A 23,573-nucleotide genomic window follows, 5' to 3' on the forward strand; every position below is an offset into this window, starting at 1 on the left:
ACAGATCCAGTAAACATCCAGTGTATTATTGTATTTATATTCATCATGGTATTAGAAATGAGACAAACTGGAAAGAGTAAAGTTACAGAGTGTCAAATCTTTGTTCATATAGACCGCACTCATAAAAGTATGTGAAAAAGTAAAAAGTATGTGTACAAGTATTTCTACTCTTTTTATATGAAAACATCTACAGTAAATTAATTTTACATCAGGATCCCCTTGTATTAAACAACTAAAAGAGTATAAATACACGCATGCTACAACAGCAACCACTTCAATTACAACTAAAGCAGACAGAGAAAAGGATTGCAATCATTTCATGTGCCACAAGAAGTTGTTCATCACCAACGGGCCTCAGCTCAGTCACACTGAGCCTCAGGTCATTTCAGAATGTTTAGAGTTAATGAGGGGAATGATGTGGATGTCGGAATGCTCAATGACATCCAAATTAATCCTTTATAATTACCCTAAAACAAAAAGATCTAGTAATTCACAGAAGCTCAATGTAAGAGCATTGTCCCCCTGACACCATTATTTTATTCCACAGTCTCTCTTACAGTCAACAAACAGCATTAAAATACCAAAGCAGTGTTGGTGTAATTGTTTTAAAGGCCAAGGCTTTCTGTGTTTTCTACTCAAACAGAGTAAATTACATATTTGGTGGAGACTATTTCCTGCTGTATTGATACACAATAGTCTTCTAGTTAGAATTTACATCAGAATGGTGAATCTAGCTTTAAGTGTTTTCATGGTTTAATGTCTTGTGTGAGCTTGACTCAATCCTGTGTCCTTAAAGTTTCTTTGGGAAACAGTGAGGCTCAGGCTTTACAGATACAATCTACGCTTGTCAATACAAATTAAATCATTTTCAGTTATGATCTATTCATGGGCTTTGTTGTCAATTTTAAAATAATAGAACACAATCATCAGAATCCTTGAGTTGAGTGAGAGCAGTAACAGAAAAAAGATATTTGTCTTTAAGATTCTGTCCTTCATTTTTAGTCTAGGATGATTGACCAATCAGAGTTTGTTGGTCCACACTAGCTACAGAACATCTGCAGCACATAAGGAGAAGGTGTTGTCCTATTAATCAGAGAGACAAGAGTGAACATATCTTTAACCACATGGATGAAGATAAAACATTGCATGGCAGCATGTATGGATGGATTGCACAAACCTCACATTAGATTTTGATTTCTGAGAGCTCAGTAGCAGGATGCTCCTCCAATGATTTTCTGATGCTTGAATTAATACTTCTGCACCGCTCAGAGCTATTCTGAGACAATCCAAAAGTTTGGGACAAGAGAAAACTGCAGAGATGCTTGTGCCTTGTTTTGCTGTTCTTTTCTGATATGAAATGACAAATGTATCCACATGAATATGCACGTAAAGATATTTGCACACTGCTGAATATGCATGGTTTGTATTCCGAATATGACACAGAAATGTCAGCGATGCTTGAAAATGTGCAAGAAGTAAATGTGAAACTTTTCAAAGTGACCAAATGTGAACGTTCAACTTTTATTGTACAAAAGTGTTTTGAACCAAAACAGTAAAAGAGCTTTAGATGATTGGCATGCTCAGGTAAAATGTTGTACGCAGCCATGCAAAGAACAGTGAAACATGTTGGCTCAGTGATAAATAATTTAAAAAAGAGCTACACAAAATGTACCCATAGATTTTTACCTTTTAAACTTTACAATTTGCAGTAAAAATGGTTAGTCTTCCCCCTCCAGCTTCTGTGTGACACATTTGATGCGGATATTGTCTCTGAGGTTGCGGAGTCGTGCACTGCGACTTGTGATTTCCTCCACATAGGTTTTGGGGAACCAGCCCCGTTCCCCATCAGACAGTCTGATGCCCTCGACCCAGCCTGGTGAAAGACAAAAGCCTCCAGGCGTCAAAGAATCCAACACACATTTTCATTTGATTGTTTGTAGCTCTCACAGGCGCTGAGCAGCACAAACCTGCTAAATCACTCCATGTCTACACATGCATTTAGATGCGGGTTTACTTTGTCTTAGATTGCTCCAAGGACTTACCATCACTTGTCATGGTCTTAGCGTGAAGAATGTCGGCCTTTTCCAGTGTTAACTCATCGTGCTCCTGGGCCTGATAGCTTTTGATGCACTGAACCTGGGATATGTCTGAGAGGACAAGACAAAAAGATAAATGAGCTGACTGATAGATTTGCAAAGATTCCGATGCTTCTGCAGCTCGGTACTGACCAACATTTTCACTGGCTTGCTCAATGTCTTCAAGAGGATCTGATGGAAACATTGCTGTGATCCATCTCTGCTTCCCACTCCTTTTTTACACAGAAAAGAGTAATTAATTCTTCATCTGTGAGATTATCCCGTTTGTATTGTATCAACATGCTGTTGATAAGGTTTCATTTCTCACTCTGTGTGTGACTTGAGCAGTATCTGGTGCTTGAGCTGCTGGCCTTCACACAGCTGCAGATGGAAGATAAAGCCTGAGATTCCATGCAGTTTCTGACTGAGATCCTTCACTTTCAGCTCTCCTATCTTTGCATGCACAAACACCATGAACTTCCACGTACTGTAAAAATAATTAATGAAAGAAAGGAATAGAGTTTTAACTTTTTCACATCAATTCAATTCAATTCAATTCAATTCAATTTAAAAAAAACAACTTTATTTTTCCCCAAGAGGCAATTAAAGGCACATAAAGGAGTATTGGTACAAAAGGACATGCAGAGTGCAAAGAGCAAAAACCAGACTCAATACAAAGAAAACCAACACTAAAATACAAAATAAAAAGATATGTACAATATAAACAGGAATGTGCAATTAGCTAATAAATATATACTGTAATATATATTGCTTTAAAGTCGCTAAGTTCTATGAGGTTCTGATAGTTTGTCATCTCAGTGTCTGTGGGTCCGATCTCAGTTAGACTTTCTTGAATAGGGAAAGAATAATTACAAGATAATAAAGGGTGGTGTGTAGGTGGTAATTGAGATGTGTGTTATTTGTCTGTGATACATGTATTGTTGCCACCACTGGGAGGCAGCAAAGTTTTAAATGTTTACATCCTATACATTGCTGTACTCATGACACCCATCCAAACATGAGTCCCATCCCAGTGATTAAATAAACTGAAAGAAGAATTAAGTATAAGCAGCCACTTTTGTCATCAAAGTTCGGTTTCGTATGTCCATTTCCAAGTGTTATAATATTCATGTTATGTTATAATATTCAATGTCTCATCGGAGTGATGCATTATGGTCCATTATGGAACAAGACAGGCCCGAGATGTTTCCCATATGCTGTGAACACACAAACAGCAGCAACAGAGCTCTGAGCAGCTGAAAAGTGTCCTAGAGAAATGTAACCACATTTTTCAAAATCTGGTCTGAAACTGTGGCCCTTTGAGTTCATGGAGACTCATAAGACGTGAAACTGCTGGTACAGGTACAATGGGCAGCAATGTCAATGCATGGGTTTAGACAGGTTTTGGATATCAATAAGAAGCAGCACCCAGTAGTTTCAAGAGGTGATATTGGAGCTCTGCTACCATTCTTAGTTATGTATTTGTGCAAACTGAATGTTTTGATCGTCAAGTAAGTCAAGAACCAGGAGAGGAGGCGACTGAGGGCTGTTGACCAGAAGCTACATTGCTGCGTCTCCTGCATCCCCACAGAATAATGTGGTTGTGTGCACTGATCCAGGATCAGGGACAAAGTAAATTCACATTTAAACCTGTAACTTATAATTATCACCAACAAGAGTTGTTGATGCCGCTTTGAGTGATAAATTATATCTTCAGGGAATAGTTCTACGCTTTTGGATTCACAGACAATCCCCACCATGGAATGTGTGCACCTGTTCAACGGTCCAAATTTTCACATGATCATTGTTTTTGCGATATCTTGCCTAAAATTCACTTTCTAAATTATCTGTGATGCATATTTATGCATCATCAAGCAGTGCAGTTCTCACTTACTCCTTCCTTTTGGACAGCAGCAGACAGTCGTTGAAGAGGTGGAGGTACACAGGTTTGGTGGGTAACTTGAGCTTGGATCCAGAAATACTCATCATCTGAGTATCCACTTCAAGAAGTTCACCATGTTTCACCAACCAGCGAGACTGGGATATCAGAGGAAAGATCTAAAAACAAAACAGTCAAAAAAACAAAACAAAAAAAAACAGGTTTGTGAAAAAGAATCACAAAAAAAGTAAACACAGAGTCGACCACATAGACTTCAGTCACCTTTCCTTCGAAATGGATTTTCTTGTTCAGGTGAATCAGTTCCTCCATCCTCTTCATTGACTGTACACTGGAGTTACATTCTTTGATGATCTGAGAAGACATATTTGTTTCTGGTTACTGGTTATGACTTTTGGGCTTCACCAGTGACGGTCCTGGTATTGCTTCAGATGAACATTAGGGACTTGAATCATCACCTTTTTCAGCTCATTGAAAGCTTTCATGGCCGTGTCCTCGTCCCGTGAGCCTGGAGTCGTCCTCTTTAAAATATTCTGAAAATGAAAAACATTTCAGTGCCAAAGTGTAAACACCACTTTTGATATTAATCGCAAAGGAAAAAAAGTTTGGCCAATGGCTAAGCTGGTCCAAATATTACCCCATTTACAGTCACATGTAATTGGGTTTCAAGTATGAACATGAATTCTGCAGTGAATGTTTAATTATGTACCTCCACCAGCATTTTAAGCCGTGTGATCCTCTGAAATGGGAGGATTAGAAAAGAGGTCAGAGGAAGTCTTTGGCAGACCGGGTCCTCCTCCAGACGAGCCAGGATGACAGGGAAACGAGAATTCTCATGCCTGAGAGGACAAGAAAATTTAAAGCAACACTTAATGACTTTTAGTGGGAGCGAGTACAAATTCCAAGATGATTTTTAGCCCGAGAAAAATTGTAAGCAATTTCTAGATGTGCAAGTTAAGTCAGGCAGATGTAAAATAACACCTGAAGAGCCTCAGAGGAACTTATGGACGTCCGACATGAAATTACTGGACTCGATGCATTGCATACTGTACATGTTCTTATATGCTCAGAGCCCCAGCAGATGATTTACTACGTGTCAGGGGAAGAAGCTGCTTACAGTAAGCGTTGGTATGTCTGCTCCTGGTAAGCCTGGTTGGTCACATAAGGCAGATAAACCCGTCGCAGAGCTGGACAATGTTTAAGGACGATGTCGCAAACATCAAAACGCAGAATGTCCTCTTCCAGTCTGTGCTCCAGGTCCTGAAGAAACCTGGAATTACAGAATATAGTCAGCAAGGGGACACGATAACTGAGGCCTTAAAGCAAAGACCTGAGAGTAACACGATCAGCAGCATTACTTCACCTCTCACTGACATCTTTGACTTCAGGCAGCTTGGAGAACAGCCACTGCTTGTCCTGAGCTCCGAGACACTCTGACAGGTCCTGCGACAGCATGAAGTGGTCCACAACGATTGTCAAACTACGGATGTATGATGCCTCAGATGTCACCAGCTCAAACTTAGCCTGAGGCCAGGAAATCACAGAATGTCAGCTAGCTTCATAAAGTCCACAAAGTAGAAAAACTTGTCAAATATTTTTCAAATCAAATAGGTGTTATTTACCTCTTGTAATTTTCTTTCCTCATTGCTGAAGTTGTCAAGCTGGCCACTGGTCCGAACATCAGGGATGTCCTGCCACAGTGCAAAAGCAGAACCCCGGGATGAGCGAAAGGAGCTGGATGGAGACAAACTGGAAGGAGATGGGGAGCCATCTGAACCCTCGTCCCGGAGCCCTTCCTCTTCTGTACCTGGATCCTTCCCTTGTTGCCTCTGGATCTCTCTGTTGATGGCCACGTCACTGTATTCCTGATACAAAATAGCTGGAAAAAATGGATAAAGTTGAATTTTTTTTTTTTTTTTAGTATTTAGTCAATTAAAAAGGTTAACAATTTGGCCAGGAACTCACAGCTGGGCAAAAACCGTGATAAGCGATTTGAAGTGACAACACTTGGAAGTAGATCCTCCTCTATGGATTTCTTTCGCATTCTGAAAAAAAAAAGATTTGCAATCAATATTTTTTTTTTTAATCTTTGCATTTTGAGCATCAAAATATTGAATTGTTTATGTATTTACGCAAGTTTTGTGCTCCATCGATGCAGAGGCATGCCATTATCTGTGCTGGGCAATGGACCAGTTGTAGGTCCTACAGGACTGTGGGGGGCGCTATCACTAGAACCTACTGAGCTGCGGTGCCTGCAGTTGAACTTATCTAAAGAGGACAAGAGGCAGATGGTACATATATGAGGATCAGGGAAGATGCAAAAATTCAGAGGCAACATTGTCTTGTAAGGTTTCAGACATGTGAGCCTTTGTTAAACAGAAAAAAAGATGAAAGTCGATCAGTAGGAGAAGAAAAAAGGCATTTTGAATAAAAAAATATGGTATATCAGAGTCTAGTGTTGACTCAAATAATATTCCATCTCTGGTGATCCAGAGTTTTCAAATTTATAACTGTGAGTTAACAAATATTAACTATACATATATTGTCGCTATACATATAATTATACATATATTGTGGAGTTTACCCCGGTGGATGAGAGGGTCGCTTCCCTACGTCTTAAAGCTGTGGGAGGGAAAACTCTGACTGTTATTTGTGCGTACGCACCAAATATCAGCTCAGAGTATTCGGCATTCTTGGGGTCCCTAAATGGGGTCCTTGATGGGATCCCTGTAGGGGACTCCATTGTTCTCCTGGGGGACTTTGATGCACACATTGACAATGATGGAGACACTTGGAGGGGCGTGCTTGGGAAGAATGGCCTCCCTAATCTAATCCCGAGCGGTGTTATGTTGTTGGACTTCTGTGCTAATCACGGATTGTTCATAACTAACACCATGTTAGAACACCAGGATGCTCATGAGTCTACCTGGTACCAGAGCACCCTGGGTCAGAGGTCAATGATTGATCTTGTGATCGTATCATCTGACCTTTGACCGTGTATTTTGGATGCTCGGGTGAAGAGAGGGGCAGAGCTGTCAACTGATCACCACCTGGTGGTGAGTTGGGTCCGTTGGGAGAGGAAACCTTTGGATAGACCTGGTAAGCCCAAACGAGTAGTGCGGGTGAACTGGGAATGTCTGGAGGAGGACTCGGTCCGCGAGGCCTTCATTCACACCTCCGAAGGACCTCCTTGTGCATCCCTGTGGAGGCTGGGGGCATCGAACCTAAATGGTCGATGTTCAAAGCTTCCATTGCTGAAGCTGCAGCTGAGAGCTGTGGTCTCAAGGACTTGGGTGCCTCAAGGGCCGGTAACCCTTGAACACCGTGGTGGACGCCTGTGGTCAGGGAAGCCGTCCAACTGAAGAAGGAGGCCTGCAGGGGCATGTTGTCCCTGGGGACTCCTGAAGCAGTTGCAGGGTACCGACAGGCCAAAAGGACTTCAGCCTCGGCTGTGATGGAGGCAAAACAGAGGGTGTGGGAGGAGTTTGGTGAAGCCATGGAGAAGGACTATTGGACAGCACCAAAGTGGTTCTGGAGGACTGTCTGACACCTCAGGAGGGGGAAACGGGGGACCATCCAAGCTGTATACTGCAAGGATGGGATAATGTTTGACTGAGGAAGTTGTTGGTCGGTGGATGGAACACTTTGAGGAACTCCTGAATCCAAATACCCCAACTGACCCGTCCTCTGATGCAGAGGCAGAGCTGGAGGATGATGGGGGATTTGAGTCAATTTCTCGGGCCAAAGTCACCGAGGTAGTTAAACAACTTCAGGGTGGCAAAGCCCCGGGTGTTGATGGGATTTGCCCGGAAATGCTAAAGGCTCTGGGTGTTGAGGGGCTGTCATGGATGACACGCCTCTTTAACATTGCACCAAAGTCTGGAGTGCCGAAAGAGTGGCAGACTCGGGTGGTGGTTCCTCTTTTTAAAAAGGGGGACCAGAGGGTGTGTGCCAACTAAAGGGGCATCACACTTCTCAGCCTCCCTGGGAAAGTTTACTCTAAGGTGCTGGAAAGGAGGGTCCGGCCAATAGTCGAACCTCAGATTGAGGAGGAACAATGTGGGTTCCGTCCTGGTCATGGAACAACAGACCAGCTTTTTACTCTCGCAGGGATCCTAGAGGGGGCTTGGGAGTATGCCCATCCAGTCTAATGTGTTTTGTAGACTTGGAGAAGGCGTACGATGGGGTCCCCAGGGATATACTGTGGGAGGTACTGCGGGAGTATGGGTTGAGGGGGCCTCTCCTCAGGGCTATCCAATCACTGTACGCCCAAAGTGAGAGCTGCGTTCAGGTTCTCTGTAGTAAGTCGGACTTGTTCCGAGTAGCTGTTGGCCTTAGACAGGGCTGCGCTTTATCACCAATTCTGTTCGGGATTTTCACGGAGAGGATATCGAGGCGTAGTCGCGGTGAGGAGGGGTTACAGTTTGGTGGCCTGAGGATTGCATAGTCCTGTTTACGTCATAAGCCTGTGACCTGCAGCACTCACTGGTTCGGCTTGCAGCCAAGTGTGAAGCAGCCGGAATGAGGATTAGCACGTCCAAATCTGAGGCCATGGTCCTCAGCAGGAAACCGATGGACTGCCTTCTCCGAGTGGGGGATGAGGTCCATCCACAAGTGAAGGAGTTTAAGTATCTTGGGGTCCTTTTCACAAGTGAGGGAACAATGGAGTGTGAGATTGGACGGAGAATTGGGGCAGCAGGAGTGGTATTGCAGTCGCTTTACTGCACTGTTGTCACAAAGAGGGAGCTAAACCAAGAGGCAAACCTCTCCATCTACTGTTCAGTCTTCATTGCTACCCTCACCCATAGTCATGAGCGTTGGGTCAAGACCGAAAGAATATGATCGCGGATACAAGCGGCGCGGATACAAGCGGCTGAAATGGGCTTTCTCAGGCGGATAGCTGGTGTCTCACTTAGAGATAAGAAACACTGCTGTTCGCGAGTGGCTCAGAGTAGAGACACTGCTCCTTCGCATGGAACGGAGGGTTAGGGTTAGGGTTTGGGTTAGGGTTAGGGTGAAGTTTGGGCATCTGGTGTGGATGCCTCCAGGGTGCCTGCCTAGGGAGGTGTTTCTGGCACGTCCAGCTGGGAGGAGACCTCGGGGCAGACCCAGGACCAGGTAGGGGGATTATATCTCAACACTTGCCTGGGAACGGTTTGGGGTCTCCCAGTCAGAGCTGGTGGATGTGGCCGGGGAAAGGGAAGTTTGGGGCTCCCTGTTGAAGCTGCTGCCCCCGCGATCTGACTAGGGATAAGCGGTGGGAGAGGGATGTATGGATGTATGGATATATTGTCACTGTGATACTGTAGCTTAAAATGTTGCTGGGATAGAGGCTGAAGAAATCAACAAATGGCAAACATTTTTCCTGAATAACTTTCAAACTAATAATGATGCCAGTGTGATTTCACAGTCATGTCATGGGTCAATCTGTCATGGAACTTTTTCCCTTACAGGCTCAGTGACATGTTGGGGTAAGTGAACTCGTAAGCGATGGAGGTCTGTGATCTCTGACTGCTGTCTAGGTATCATGATTAAATTCTATGTAATCCCTACATCCTAACTAGGACAGAAGGTCCTAGCTACTTATCCTACCGAATCCTACCAAACCTTTAAAGTAATAACTGTGAATAAATTATATGGGTTTTTACCACTAATGTATTTGTGTGGATTTGCACAACATTGTGAAGTGTGGTACTGGTACATGACATAATCTGCCAGTTCTGCGGTATATTGTTCAACCAGTGGTCTTCCAGAATGCAGTATTAATCAAGAAAAGAAAATGGTTATTCCCTTTTCTGGGCTGAGTCTCAATGAAACTCTACCATGATCTTTGTTCTGTGGTCTACTTACAGTCCAGACTGGGGCTGAGGCTGTTGGAGCTCTGTCTGTCCCGGGAGACAACCCTGGCAGAGAGCGACTTCCCCAGCTTCAGGGTGAAGGAGTTCTTCCTTTGAGACAACTGAAGTCTAGATATCAGCTCTGAAGCGGAGAAGCGCCGCCGCTCCTGATCCCCTTGACGGCCACGAGACAAGAAGCTCCCCCCTGTGGCACTTGATGCTTCTGCAGTACTACTGTCTTCGCTGACCCCTTCGACCGAGTCCTCTATTATCTGTAGGGGTTCTGGTGCTGTGCTAAAGATATCGCTATGAGTAAGGTTAGGGGGATCTCTAACACCATTTGTGGATAAAGGACGTGAAATGCCCTCTTGAGAAGATAATCCACTGAGGTCCTCCTCCAGGAAAGATGCAAAAGGTCCTGAGAAGATGTATTCCGCATCCAAGACTGGACTGCTGGGCGATTCATCACTCAGGTTGTCTGGGGAATAAACCTGCATCTTTCGTCCTGAAAACAAGACAATAGCTTAATTAGAATAAAGGAGGGGTGGGTTCAGTTTTGTGTCTTTACTTGTTATATTAGTGCTGTCCATTGCGAATAGAACTGGACACTTACTGATTGACTTCTCTCTCAGTGAACCCTGCGATGTCCTCCTCTGTGGATGGTAGGAATCTAGGCTTTGAAACTCGGGCCCTTCAGGTGAGGACGGGGCACAAGGTAACTGTGATTCCCAAGAGTCTCTGTTTGTGTATAAAGAAGGTAGAGGGAGCGACAGAGGGAGGCAAAGAGCTGCATGGAGTGGCCGACATACTGTTGTGACAGTACAAGGTTTTTCAGTCTGTTCCTGCAAAGAAGTCCTGATGCAATTATGACAGTCAAGCTCAGTGCATCTTGAAGATGAATGAGAGTTCAGATTCATAGTTGTTTCATGCTCATTGTCTGTCCTTTGGCAGCCATTCTGTATGTCATTCAGCTCGTTCAGTGTGTGTCTGAAACCATTCAGGTCCAGGGCATGTGTGGCGCAATGTGTGTCTGGGCTAATGGTTGTACATTGCGAGCCAAGACAGTTAAGTTTAGGAGTCACTGGTGGTTGTAGCTCAATAAAAGCCAATGTTTCCTGCTGGCAGACAGCAATGTGCTTGTGGTGGCATGGGTGGAGGGGAGGTCTGTCCTCCTGTGCCTCGCTCAGAGCCTGAGACTCTCCGGAGCCAGAAATCCACATGCTGGGATTGTCTCCTCGGCAGTGAAGAGTGTAAAGGTGAGGTTGGAAATCAGGAAAAGGTGACAATCCACACCCTGGGAGCATGGTTGAATGAACACATGGGAGCTGCAAAAGAGGTGAAAGAGTCACGTAATGTTTTCTGAAAGCCAGTGGTTTAAATAAATGTTGGTATCTTAATAAACACTGACAAACATTATTATTCTGTAATAGCAAATTGCCTGTCAGCAAATGCAAAAGACTTTTTCTTTTTAAGTTTGCTGGGGGAAGTGGGACAGCATATGGTGTTTCTCTGGTTAGGATCACAAGGAAGTAAATAGGTTACTTTACACTGACGGGATCATAAATGTCACTCTCTATTTCTAACTGGTAACCTTTTAACAATGTCAGATAGGGCAAGTCCTAGCCCTCTTACAACCCTGCAAAGGATAGGTAGTCATGGACACGAGCCATCATGACATGGGATAACTGGCTCGTCTGAATTACTTATGTGCTTGCTTACGCAGCCTGATTTGGGATTTTTTCCATTGACACAGTGAGCAGATTCTCTTGGAGTTACCAAGACAGACCCTGAAACGTTTGATGCATGCAGTCAAACACAGCCTTCAAATAGATGTGCGCACGTACCTGCTTGGACACACTGAACACACACTTAAGTCTGGTAGTGTGTCTCCTAAGCCATGTCTTCCTGCTCTAATTAAAGACTTCTCTAGACACAGGGTTCACCCCTGTATTTAACATCTACACACACACACACACACACACACACACACACACACACACACACACACACACACACACACACACACACACACACACACACACACACACACACACACACACACACACACACACACACACACACACACAAGCTCCAGACAGGATACCACAACGGACAGAGGAAGAGTGTACATCCTCAACACTCTCATCCTTAACCTGAGATCTTCAGTCGTCCATCACCTGTTAACTGGTGACTCATCTTATCAGTTCACCGTGAGCTGACAGGTGGTTTTACTGATTGAAATTTTTCACAGGGTGTCTGTTTTAACGCATCAGAGGGTCATACACTCGACCCTCCTGACAGGCTGTTAAGACACACTTGTGGAGGTCTGGCTCCTTTTCCTGTTTCCTGAACAGGTAATCCTTGAATTCTGACTTAAACACCAGGTTAAAGAAACTGTATTCAGCTCAAGTATGCAGAAAATAGCTTTTATTTTTAATTTAATCACATTTCCATAGCAGTAGTCCTACAATTACACACTTTAAATGAATGGTTGTGGTCAAGCAGCTTTAGTAGTTTCTCTTTGGAGTCATGCTCTGAAGCTTCATGTTTTGGTGACACAATCAGCTAATTACTGAAGCATTTAGCTTTCCTACAGTTCTTGTTTTGCTAAAGTTAGGGTTAGTCTCAAAAACACCTTTCAGCTGTGGCAACTGCCATGGTGATGCATTTTTTTTTCTCTCCAAACAGACAACAGTCTTAGCACTAGCTGGAAATGTCGACCATTATTTCAAACCCAACATTTATTACATACATTTTTGGCAGGAAAAGAATCATAGTTGTGTATCTGTGGTGAGATTGATGGAAGGCGTGAACGTGAACTGTAAAAACAATTAAAACAATGTCAATTCACAGTAAAAGACACACTTCCATAGACTCTCAGCACCGTTTAACCTGGAAGTGAGTTCCCTATTGTTCCACGTCTTTTCCATGTCTTCTTGAAATTAAATTTCTCATACTCATGTCTTCTCAAGATGCCACTGATTTCACTACTTTGTCTAAATTGTAACTGAAGTGAAGACTTTGTCTTGAAAGTTCGCTGATAATGCGCAATACTGCATTGAATTGTCCTGAACACTTAAAATTGCATGGTTTGACTTTGTATGATAACATAACTTATAACAAACACCTGTTTAGAATTGTTCTTTTCTACAGAATTAATATAGACAGTGTGGTGGACCCTATGGAATATGTAGAGGTCAGAAAAAGTGAATGTTAACTTATATTTAACCTTTTCAGTCAATGTATCCTCGAACACAAATTTTCAAAGACTGTACTCAGGCATTGTTTTTACACATTATACATTTCTGACCGAGTGGTGAACTTCTTATGGATGACTACGACTTTTGAATTTACCCTACCCAACTAATTGCACTGATGAGCAGTCAGTATTTTTACATAATTGTGTCTGATAGTGTTTTTTTGACCTGTAATTAAATGAGTACAGTTGTTTCCCAGCATATAAAGCTTCGTTATTGAGACTGGAGCTCATAGTTGTTCCTGAGGGTTTTATACTGTGGATAGGAGGCTGCTGGAAAGCCACACCTGTCCTTGTGGCAAAGGTAGGCATGCTCGTAGTCCTATCTCTGTTTCTCTCTTACACACACACACACACACACACACACACACACACACACACACACACACACACACACACACACACACACACACACACACACACACACACACACACCGTTCGGGCACAAATGGTTACCTGTTCTCTGTTGCAGACAATGCTGTCTTTATTTGTGAGCCTAAGCTGGGCTGCCCAGAGCACAGGACACCTGAGAGGGTGTGGGAACTGCTCACACTGATCCACTCATGCTGCAGCCACTGAGCCATATGAACACATTCAAGCTGCTATCACATACTGACACGAGCTTATTGGTGTCTGGATGTGATTACTGGCTGGTTGTAGCTTCATGAAAGTATATATGTCATTAAATGTGAATTATCTATTTGTCTGGAAAACCTGCATTTTAATTTCTATGATCTTCTTTCGCCTTAATGCACTACCCTGAATCATGAATCAACATACTTTAGAGAAAATCACCTCTCTGCTCACTGAAACTTCAAAGATGTCAAAGCTGACAATGAACCTCATCTACCACATTTGTTAAAAGATGAAAGCATTGAATTATATCTACTCACATTCTTCATGCTGATACAATATCATGCTATTAAATTTTCAATTGCAAAGATGTGTATTTTCCCTTGTCATGGTAGGGTGTTATTTATGACTGTTATTGACTTTATTGCCACTGTTTCCCCCTGTAATTTGACTAGGCTGCTCTAAGACACCATGTCTGGATACAGCTGTTAATGAATATCACTCTGGTATGTTCTTAATGTCAGCTCTCAAACGTGCAGCATATTTTCATTGTGATATTTTTCCTCTTGAGGATCCCAGAGTAATCATTTAATTGAGTGCATTAATGTGAGCACAATTCAGCGTCATGAAGCAGTGTAATTGTGTAATTAAAGTTACACCGTTACAAAACAAATAGATTCACTGTTGGAGTCAAGCCATTTGAAGTCCTAGAGAGTATGTTTCAACACAGTTTATTTTTCTAACGTGAGGTAGTGATTTTTGATTATAATACCCTCCTTTCACTGTAACACCCACGAACTACCTTTTTTTTTAACTGCTGGTAAAAGATGCATCCTTTCCTCGGTCAAATACCTCTTCAGTAGGTTTTTGACATGTCTGAAAAATGCTGGCCATCACATTATAATCTGAGTCGAACACACTTACCAGCTCCATCTTCTCCTTCTCCTAACAATGATCAGACTTTGCGGAAAGCGTCTGTTCCTCCCCCCACAAATAGTTTGTGTTCACAAGTGTGAGTTGGGTGTGTTTGGTCAGACAGACTGGAGTGTCCTGACGGTGTGGTGCGACCAGCTCATGTGTGTTTGTGAGATGGCAGTTTAACTCGGTCACATCAGACCACTAATTGCCAAGCAGTAGACTAAAGAGCCCAGCAATGTCTGTAAAGGCAAGACATGACATCAGTCAGCGTCACTTATAGGAAAACCACACCTGGTAGAACTGGAGTTTGTGTCATTTTCTGTCAAGCTGAAAATCTCAGACATTTAATCATTGATTATAATGAGGGAACAATAAATATGTGCCTGACAACTGCAGATCTAAAATACCATAACTGTCAGTTTTCAGCGTTTTCCATGTGATTGACTTATTAAGCCAAGCTGACAACAAAGAAACAACTCCAGGTCTATTTAAGCAAAAAAATAATAATAACGCACTGTAAAATATCAGGAGGGGAAGCCAGCTGGGATCTTGTTGGTATTTTAATGGGATTCATCTAAATCTCTGTCAAACCAACTGAAATTCCAATCGGTGAATGCCAAGAAGACGTCTAGGTGATGCATTACTCTGCGTTTTTTCTTAAGATAAGACACCTGAATGTTTTGCGTGAGTGGATTCAGGTCAGGGAGTTTCTCGGCATTTGTTCACCAGTCCCTCCACCCACTTCAGACAGGTGAGCACCCTGGAGGCTGCAGACGAAGCGGATGATTGGGGGGGGGGGGTCTAAATGTGTACAGATAGTGTTGGTCTACCTAATTCTTCCCCAGAGCCTCAGGCAACGTACCCACGACCTTCTGGGACACTATGAAGATGCATAATGACAACGTGACTTACAAACACACAAACCTGTGACACACACACCTGACAGAGGCAGCAGGTCAGAGTTCTGCTTGTGATTGAAAGCGACAAGACGTACAGAGGCCTTTCCTGACCTTGTCTCACCCAGTGGGATTCCCTCTAACAGACAGGGGCAAACAGTCAGCACTCATTTAAAAGCCTGAAAAAATGGCAGTCATCTCACACTTAAACACCAAGGCTATCGGACCTTTAACCTCCCCTTCCCCCGCTTTGCATTGCCACCATAACAACCACAGTTAGAGGACAGATAGAAGACACACAGACGAGAACGAAGACACAAAGGAGCTATTGACAAACTTATGGAAATAACCTGGTCTAATTATGGTTCTTTGTTATAAGTTGTAAAAGCTACCAAGTGGATGGAGGGTGAAGGATCCAACACACAGTAAATCCACAAAATCTCATAATCAGTACCTCCTGACAGATGATGGTTATCAGCCGGAGAGCAGAGACTTGAAGACAGAGTGCTGATTTAGGATGTTTGGGCAGGTTACATATGAAGAACAAGACTTCAGGAATCTATTTTAGAGAGCCCTTTGTTCACTTGCAGTCGGTCCAGAAAAAAATGACTTTTACGAAAGACTCGACTTTGTTTCACGTGGCTTTATGTTTAAGGTATCATTAATGATTTGTCCATACAATGTCTTGCTTTTGAATAATGAGTTGATGACTTGGTATTGAATATATCATTAGGCTACTTCCTTTATTTTTGAAAGAAACAAATATTTTGTTTATTAATCAGTGAATGAAAACATGCCTCTTTAATTCTTTGTCTAACATGAAATCTTAAACTTCCTTTGTTTTTTTCTGTTTTTCAGAGCAACCAAAATTGAAAGTTACTGAATTTAGAATCATATGACAAACATAAAAAGCAACAAATCTTTATTTAAAAGTGCAATTTATGTTTGGATTATTCCACAAACAATGTAAATACATATGTATTACGACACATGTAAAAAGAAAATCCAAATAAGGTACAATGACAGTACGTTCAATAATTTATATTTAACCAAGCCTAATCTCTTCAAACAAAATTCAAAGCAGCTGGTTTTCAGTCATCCCTTTAAATCCAATGGATTTGGATTTTAATGTGGAATGGCACCAAAATTTAAAAAAAAAGTGTTTTATTCCATGACTAGTTAAAGACAATGTTCCTGCAAAAACATCTACTTCAGTAATGTCGTAAAAAGAAAAATATCCATACAACAGAATCAAATGGACTGAGACCCATAACTCCTCCGAGTTTCATGGAAATCCATCCCGTAATTTTATTGTAATCCTGCTGACAATCCGGGCAATATCGGTGCCAGCACAGCCACCTTAATACAAGTAACACATTCCCTGTTCACTCGTTTTAGGGCAACATTTACTGGAAAGACACAAACATCTCACAGCTCTTTCGGGGAATAAATCATCTTGAAACTAATTTTTCAACAATTTTGTGTTCAGCTGGAAATTTCCTTGAATTGAAGGCTTGTATAATAAGTAAGAGAGTATTTACACTCAAGTTATTGTTGTTGTTGTTGTTGTTTTTTCATTAAAAATAAGAAAAAAAATTATCATCTACCAACGCTTAGAAATAAGCAAATTCCACCTACCTCTGTTAAGAAATGAGTAGATATCACCTGCCATGTATAAAAATAAACAAGTTTAACCTACCAATGTTTAAAAATAAATAAATGTCATCTACTAGTCTTTTGAAAAAAATAAATGTGACCTACTGATGTTTAGAAATAATGAATATCACCTACCAATTTATAAAAATAAGTATCACCTACCAGCGTTTAAAGTGGGGAAGCAAATCCTTTGTCTTTCAGGCACAGGTGGTAATTTAATCAGATATTTGAACATTATAATCCTTGTTCAAGAGTTACTGAGTTAAATGAGATTCTGTGTCGTGGAGTTCTGGTTCACATTTGTTTCAGAGGGTGAGGTCGGGTTGTTCTCAAACTGTCAATCAGAGCTTACTGATTCCAATCTGATCCTTTGCCACTGAGTTCTCAAAAGACTGACCTACTTTACAACTAATTGCTGATACATCTCCGGCATTCATCTGCTCCCGTGATCGCTCACACTCCCTTCATCACGTTTTTGAGCTGTTGTTCCAGTTTTTCCTCACAGATCAGCAGCAGTTACTCCTCACTCCCCTCCGAACGTCTTTCTTTAATTATCTGGACAGGTACGGACAAGCCATCCGCTGGGCTGCTTGTTGTTTTGAAACATAATAGGGTAAAAGTGGGACACACCTTTTAACAAGTTGACCAGTTTCACTTTAGCCTGCAGCTAGAGCTATAAACTATTCATAATAAAATAGTGAATACCAGCAGTGTCATCAGGATTAAAGCAATAAATCCGAAGCAGTTTACTGAGTTACTGCTGCTTTGCTTGAGAGAAACAGCTGGTTTGTGGGGGGGGTTTTCTTCAAGAAGAAAAACACCCGCTGAACCAAAAACATATTATCTTGCTCGTGAACAAATGTGAAAGACTTTGGCATCTAATTGGCTGGGGTACAATTAGGATTGTGGGAATAGAGTTGGAGCTGTGATCAGGAAACATCGCCTGTGGGCTCCGGGTTGAACATCATGCATTGGCCAAATATTCTTTCACAGACAGATGAACCAAAACATGACCGAGTCTGTGCAGTAGAACAGTTTTCTCTGGTTGCCTTTCTTTTTACTGTACATGTTAAAGCAACGGCTACACAATGTTATTATTGAGGCTTTAACCCTTAAGTTCACATCCAACTTACAACACCTCTGAACTCTAATGAGACTACCTGACCCACAGAAACACCTTTCCACATTCTCTGAATTACTCCATTCCACTGAAACTGACCACTAAACCAAGACATAGAAACTAAACTCTACATGTTCAGAAGCAACAACTGCTATTGCGGGGTATTAAGGCTGCTGTTTGGCCAAGAATTATAGGAAAGTGTTCTCAAAACGTTACTGTCACTGATGTACAAATGATGGATTGTGTTCAGTGAGTGATGTATACTGATTTTAGCCGACTCAGGAAAGAACTGATCCATGCAAAAAAACACAGCTGCCATGTTCACATGAATGTGAATACAGTGCGCTCTCACGCATTTGTGCATCAACGCTCGCAACTTCACCTCATCGCGGATTTTGGTAGGCAGTCACATGATACCGTACGCACATTCTATTGGCTGATGGCATCCGGAAGTGTGCTATGTTCTGTGAGTCTTGGACTTACGAGAGACACAAAAGTGCTTTAAACAGTTGATAAGAGTGAGGGAAAAGGAAATCCAGACAGAAGGTGGTTTAATATCAATATGGGGAGGGTTCATTAACGTTTAAATTACCCTAAATAATAAGATAAATAGTTTGTTGTTCTATCGCGGAATTCGTTTATCGCGTGTGGTTCCTGGAACGCATTAACCGTGAGGAACGAAGGCGCGCTGCACCTGAAGGAGCATAGGTTGCTTTTGCAGGTTGGGGGAGGTGAGGGAGGTACAGGTAAAGAAGAGGGTGAGGTGTGTCATTCTGAATTGCTTTCGCAAAGCTTGCCTGCACGCTCACACGTGCACACACACTCACATAATACTCAGACAGCTATTGTCTGAGTGGCAGGTGATGGGGCAGGTGCTCTGCAGACGTATGGGGGAGGGAGGAAGTGGGAAGAGGAACGGCCCTGCGATGAGTTCAAATCTGTGCGTTATGCTAGAAAAGAGAGAATTGAAATGCATACCATGCACACTGATTAGAAATTCAATCACTCAATCCTGACTCTCCCTTAGGCCCTGGAAATCATGTGGTGAATATTCAACATATATGGTCATGAAAGTCTTCCATCACACAGGGAATCATGTCCAGTATGTTATGGACTTTCAAGAACAGATCAAGGTCCTGATTTACTGATTTGCGCTTTGCACGGATAGAATGTCCGATGTGCAGATGGTGCATTTGTGTCGACAAAGCGCAGTAAATCAGATAATCCAGAAATCCCCCACAGCTATGTATTTGTGCTTTAGCCAAAATATGTATTTCCAGACTGCCCATGCCCACACAGCAGTAAATTCACAATCACTTAGTCACGGCAGACACAAAAGACAACCCTCAGCGCGGCCCGTCTTCTCACTGATGAACTTTGGGGTTTGAACGGTGTTCAGACAATCAGTCCCCACTAATAAAAACAGTAACCTTGATTTGCTGTCTATCTCTCTTAAAGCAACAAGTGCATTTCACCTCCCCTCCTAAAAAAAAACCCCCCAAACAAAACAAAAAAAAGAAGAAAAAAAAGAAACACCTCATGCTGCACACACATACAGATCGACGAACACTAATCATCTTACAACCTCACACTCTTTGTTTGGATGAGACTACAGCTACAGAAGAAATGTTGAGTCTGGGGCTAAAATGTCCAACAAAGGAGATCAGACTGCCAAGTCATGTACAATTTTTAACAACCCCCTTATCCAACATATTCCAGACATGCACTTACCTGCCCACTCTGCAACAACTCACCGCTGCACTGTAACAATCACGTTCAAGCCTCACTCTGCGCTGCTAGGGGGCTGCTGCCAACAGTACACATGGAATAAATAAATACGAAGCTGCTGAGCATCCATATGTGTTGGATACTTGGCTAAAAGGGAATAATAATAGTAAAAAGTGTCTATTTTCCAGTATTCTGCTGCAACACACGTGTAACTATTGAGGAAACTGATTCAAACAGATTTCAGTAGGATTTGTAATTAGAGACGTAAAAATATCAAAGCAAGCCATGTCCTGTGTATCCATGTGGTGAATCCTATCAGAGCTGTTTTCCTGAATTCCACGTGGAGAAAATAACTCTGTTTGTAACTCTAACCCATTTACACTGTTCAAGACATACGAGGCACCTGCCTTCAGATTAAACAGCTTGACTTCCACTTCCAACACCAAAACATCATGAAACAAGTAGTGGAGTGTTTCTTGTTCTCGGTACTCTACCTTCGTGGTGTTATCAGCCTAGTGTGTGCGCTGGAAGGTGACCAGCAGCAGTGTGTGAATCCAGGCCATCCCAGGGTCAGGCTGAGCCTCTCTACTATCCATTGCTGCCTTGTGTTCCTCCCAGTTTCTTTACTTTTCTTTAGTCTCTCATCCCTCTGGTTCTGGATTTGTTGTTCTTTTTAATACCAAGGAGACTTTTCCAGATCTGTTTTCATCTGTCTGGTTCTTCGTCTTGTTTTCAGGATCCTCAGGAAAACAAAAGCAGGTTGCAAAACAGCCACCACTTGCAGCTCTCAGACTTACTTACAATGCAGATCCCTTCTCTAAGCTCTCTCTTCCCTCTCGCTTCGTTCCCCTCCCTATCTCCCTCCCTCTCATTGCCACTGTTGAGTGGAGCGCTCCCATTTTCTCTTTCTCTCTCTCTCCTCCCCCTCTCTTGCTCATCCACTAATAGTTATTTGGTGTTTCACGTCAACACCTGCTCTGAGACAGACAGATAGACAGACAGAAGCAGCAGCAGATGAAGACGGTGTTTGACTTGGTGGTGGTGGTGGTGGGATCTACTCTATTGGCACGACAACACATTCTTGTGTGTGTCCAACTGTGGCGTCACTCGAATGCCTAAGAAAACATTTAAATTCCAAAGGAGTACAAAACTTCACTTGTAAAAGTTTCATCTGCCTCTTTGTGTTTGTGCTTGTATTTATTTGTTCTTCTGTGTGTTCAGATCCCTTGATAGAGAGGCTCATGTGTACAATGTGTGTGTGCGTCTCAATGAAACTTACAGTACAATCAAACTGTGGAGTTTGTGAATGGGAGAATCTGCTCTGGTAAACATGCCAGTCGTGATGGCGATGCCAAGCAGAACCACCTCAGCTTCATCAACTCAATGCCTACCTCTGGTCCATCCTCTGGTCCATCCTTCTGTGATCCTTACCAAAGACATGAACATCGATAAGTTGATTTTCATGGTTGCCATTTTCCATCATCACCTCCACTGAGTAGAAAATAGCAGCTACTATTTAAAATCTGTGGCTGTAGGATTGTGCCGGGAAGGATATACACGTACAATGTTTTCTCAACACCCTTTAGCAACTGCTGTTTTTTCAAGTCTGCATGGAAGTTACACTATAATAGTATCTTCTAAACCCACTACATCCGTGGCTAGGGGCGTGAGGCAGGGGACACTCCGAGCGTCACGCCAGCGCACTGCAGAAGCTATTTGCTGGAAATCCTAAAAAAAAAAGAGCCAGCATCACATATTGAAGCACTGAGAGTAGCATACAAATGACAATAGTATTATTAATATACAAATATTCTTAGGCGGTGAAACAGAACTTAAATCTGAGTTATGATGGAATTGTTATGTAAAGAATGAATACAATTATGAAATGAAAACTTTTTTTTAATTATCTGCTGTAATCCCTGAAGGAAAATTAAGAATCCGCTCTACACACAGGTTAGTGGGTACATGCATATATACAAACACACAGGGGCCTGTGGGCATGCAGGTGAGGGGGAGGCTGCTTCATGGTACTCCTCCAGTCAGCAACTTGTAAAGGGGACGGGGCCTTGCTCAGGGGCGCCTCGGTAGGTGAGCTGACACCTCCCACTGTCAGCTCACACTCGAAAGTGACTATTTTTTCATCAATATAAATTAGTATGAGTGAAACGACAAATATATGAGGGATGGAGTTCTGAAGTTTAGTTCAGTCTGAATTTCATGCAGCTATTTTAACCTCTTTAAGCTATTTGTTATGGTTCACTGGTGCGTCTCTTTATTTATTTGTTCATTTACTGATGCAGCACTCAGTCGTTTGAAACAGGAAGCATAACCAGATATTTATGACTTTGACCAACTTGATAAGGTGATACATTTCATATTAAAAATAGTTGTAAAAATATGTTGTGTGTGTGTGTATGTTTGGATGAGTCATGAACTTTATTGAATCACGTTTTGTGAATATTTTCTTTAATTTGCAGCATTGCTACCTTGTGGCTGACATAGAACTTGTGGTTTTTCCAGCCGGTGCACGCATGTTCCTCCTTCATCACGCCAGCAGCCAGCCAGTGTCCACAATACATAGTTGTGCTTGCTGACTTGTACTGACTCACTCTTTCTGCCATGGCAGAAAAATGCACAGCAGTCAAAACAATCAGGAAATGAATGTAGCCGAGAGGAAAAAAGAAACTGTATTTAAAAAAAGAATGACAAAAGTGAACTGATGGACGTGTGTGTGGGGCTGGTAAAGCATACACAAGTTAAAGGACGAGTTAAAATAAGAGTCAGGAGTTGCCCAAGGCCAAAACTCTCCATGGAGTTTTTGAGAGGAGGAGGAAGGAAGACAGAAATCATTAACTGACATTTGTCTGTTTCTGACTCCAGTAAATCAGCATCTTCTTCATCTGTCTTCTCTCTGTGAGAACAACGTCTACCAGCTGACACTTCAGCGTTTCAATCCCACTCTGAGGATGTCAACAGTCTGGATTTATTGAGTTTGCCTTAAATGTGAAGCGGCTATTACCAACATGCCCTCACTGAGGCGCCATCGCCCCCCTCACTACATCAAACAGCAGCATCTCCGAACAGCATCCAAGTAAGAAAAGTGAACATGCTCAGTTCAGGGTGTCTGTGTTTGGACATCTACATTTTGAACACTTCATGTCACTTCAAGTGAAGTGTTTAACAATGTTCATTATAATATGCAGTAACATTTCACAGCAAAAGCCATACAGGGGGAAATGAATTACAAAAAAAAAAGCTGCTGGTCTTTGGCCTTTTTACAGCATCAGCTAATGATAAAAAGTGGTTGAGCTTTAGCCTCTAGAGGTCAAAACAAATTGCACACAGTAACTAAGTGAGCCCTCCAATGACCTTCTAAAGAATGACTGATCTACGTAACGTGGTGAGTATTTTGTAGGGTTATATTTGCTACAGAGCAAAGTCATGAGGACATAATATTCAATTTAGTTGTTTTACCTATCCTTTATGTTATATGCAGAAAAATCAACCTTCGGCTTTAGTTCATGTAAAACCCCAAAAAGGTGCTGTGCTGTATAGCATCAGGAGGACGTCTCAGCCTTCACTGCATTGTGGCCAAACTTTATGAAAGACGATTCTAA

The 23,573-nt window shown here is 42.3% G+C and overlaps 1 protein-coding gene across 1 annotated transcript; it reads right to left on the reverse strand.

The window, feature by feature from the left end:
- Positions 1-17: 17 nt before the first annotated feature.
- On the reverse strand, positions 18-20,658 carry arhgef19 (Rho guanine nucleotide exchange factor (GEF) 19). Its single transcript, XM_068339779.1, has 17 exons — positions 20,451-20,658; positions 10,423-11,134; positions 9,823-10,314; positions 6,105-6,240; positions 5,938-6,017; positions 5,595-5,851; positions 5,336-5,496; positions 5,090-5,242; positions 4,682-4,811; positions 4,431-4,505; positions 4,237-4,326; positions 3,970-4,133; positions 2,404-2,562; positions 2,229-2,308; positions 2,043-2,147; positions 1,687-1,873; positions 18-1,347 (listed from the first exon to the last, which is right to left on the reverse strand). Exons 2-16 carry the CDS (start codon positions 11,111-11,113, stop codon positions 1,719-1,721), a joined length of 2,928 nt encoding a protein of 975 aa, XP_068195880.1. The 5' UTR covers positions 11,114-11,134; positions 20,451-20,658; the 3' UTR covers positions 18-1,347; positions 1,687-1,718.
- Positions 20,659-23,573: the final 2,915 nt, after the last annotated feature.

The sequence above is a fragment of the Antennarius striatus genome, chromosome 2 (genome assembly GCF_040054535.1).
Source record: "Antennarius striatus isolate MH-2024 chromosome 2, ASM4005453v1, whole genome shotgun sequence".
Taxonomy (NCBI): domain Eukaryota; kingdom Metazoa; phylum Chordata; class Actinopteri; order Lophiiformes; family Antennariidae; genus Antennarius; species Antennarius striatus.

Excerpts from the sequence above, each read along its gene's own strand:
- arhgef19 (XM_068339779.1), bottom strand. The coding sequence starts at position 11,113 with ATGCTCCCAGGGTGTGGATTGTCACCTTTTCCTGATTTCCAACCTCAC. Across the intron at positions 5,852-5,937 it reads ATCACGGTTTTTGCCCAGCT|CTATTTTGTATCAGGAATAC; the intron begins GTGAGTTCCTGG and ends CATTTTTTCCAG. Across the intron at positions 4,812-5,089 it reads CAGACATACCAACGCTTACT|GCATGAGAATTCTCGTTTCC; the intron begins GTAAGCAGCTTC and ends TTGTCCTCTCAG.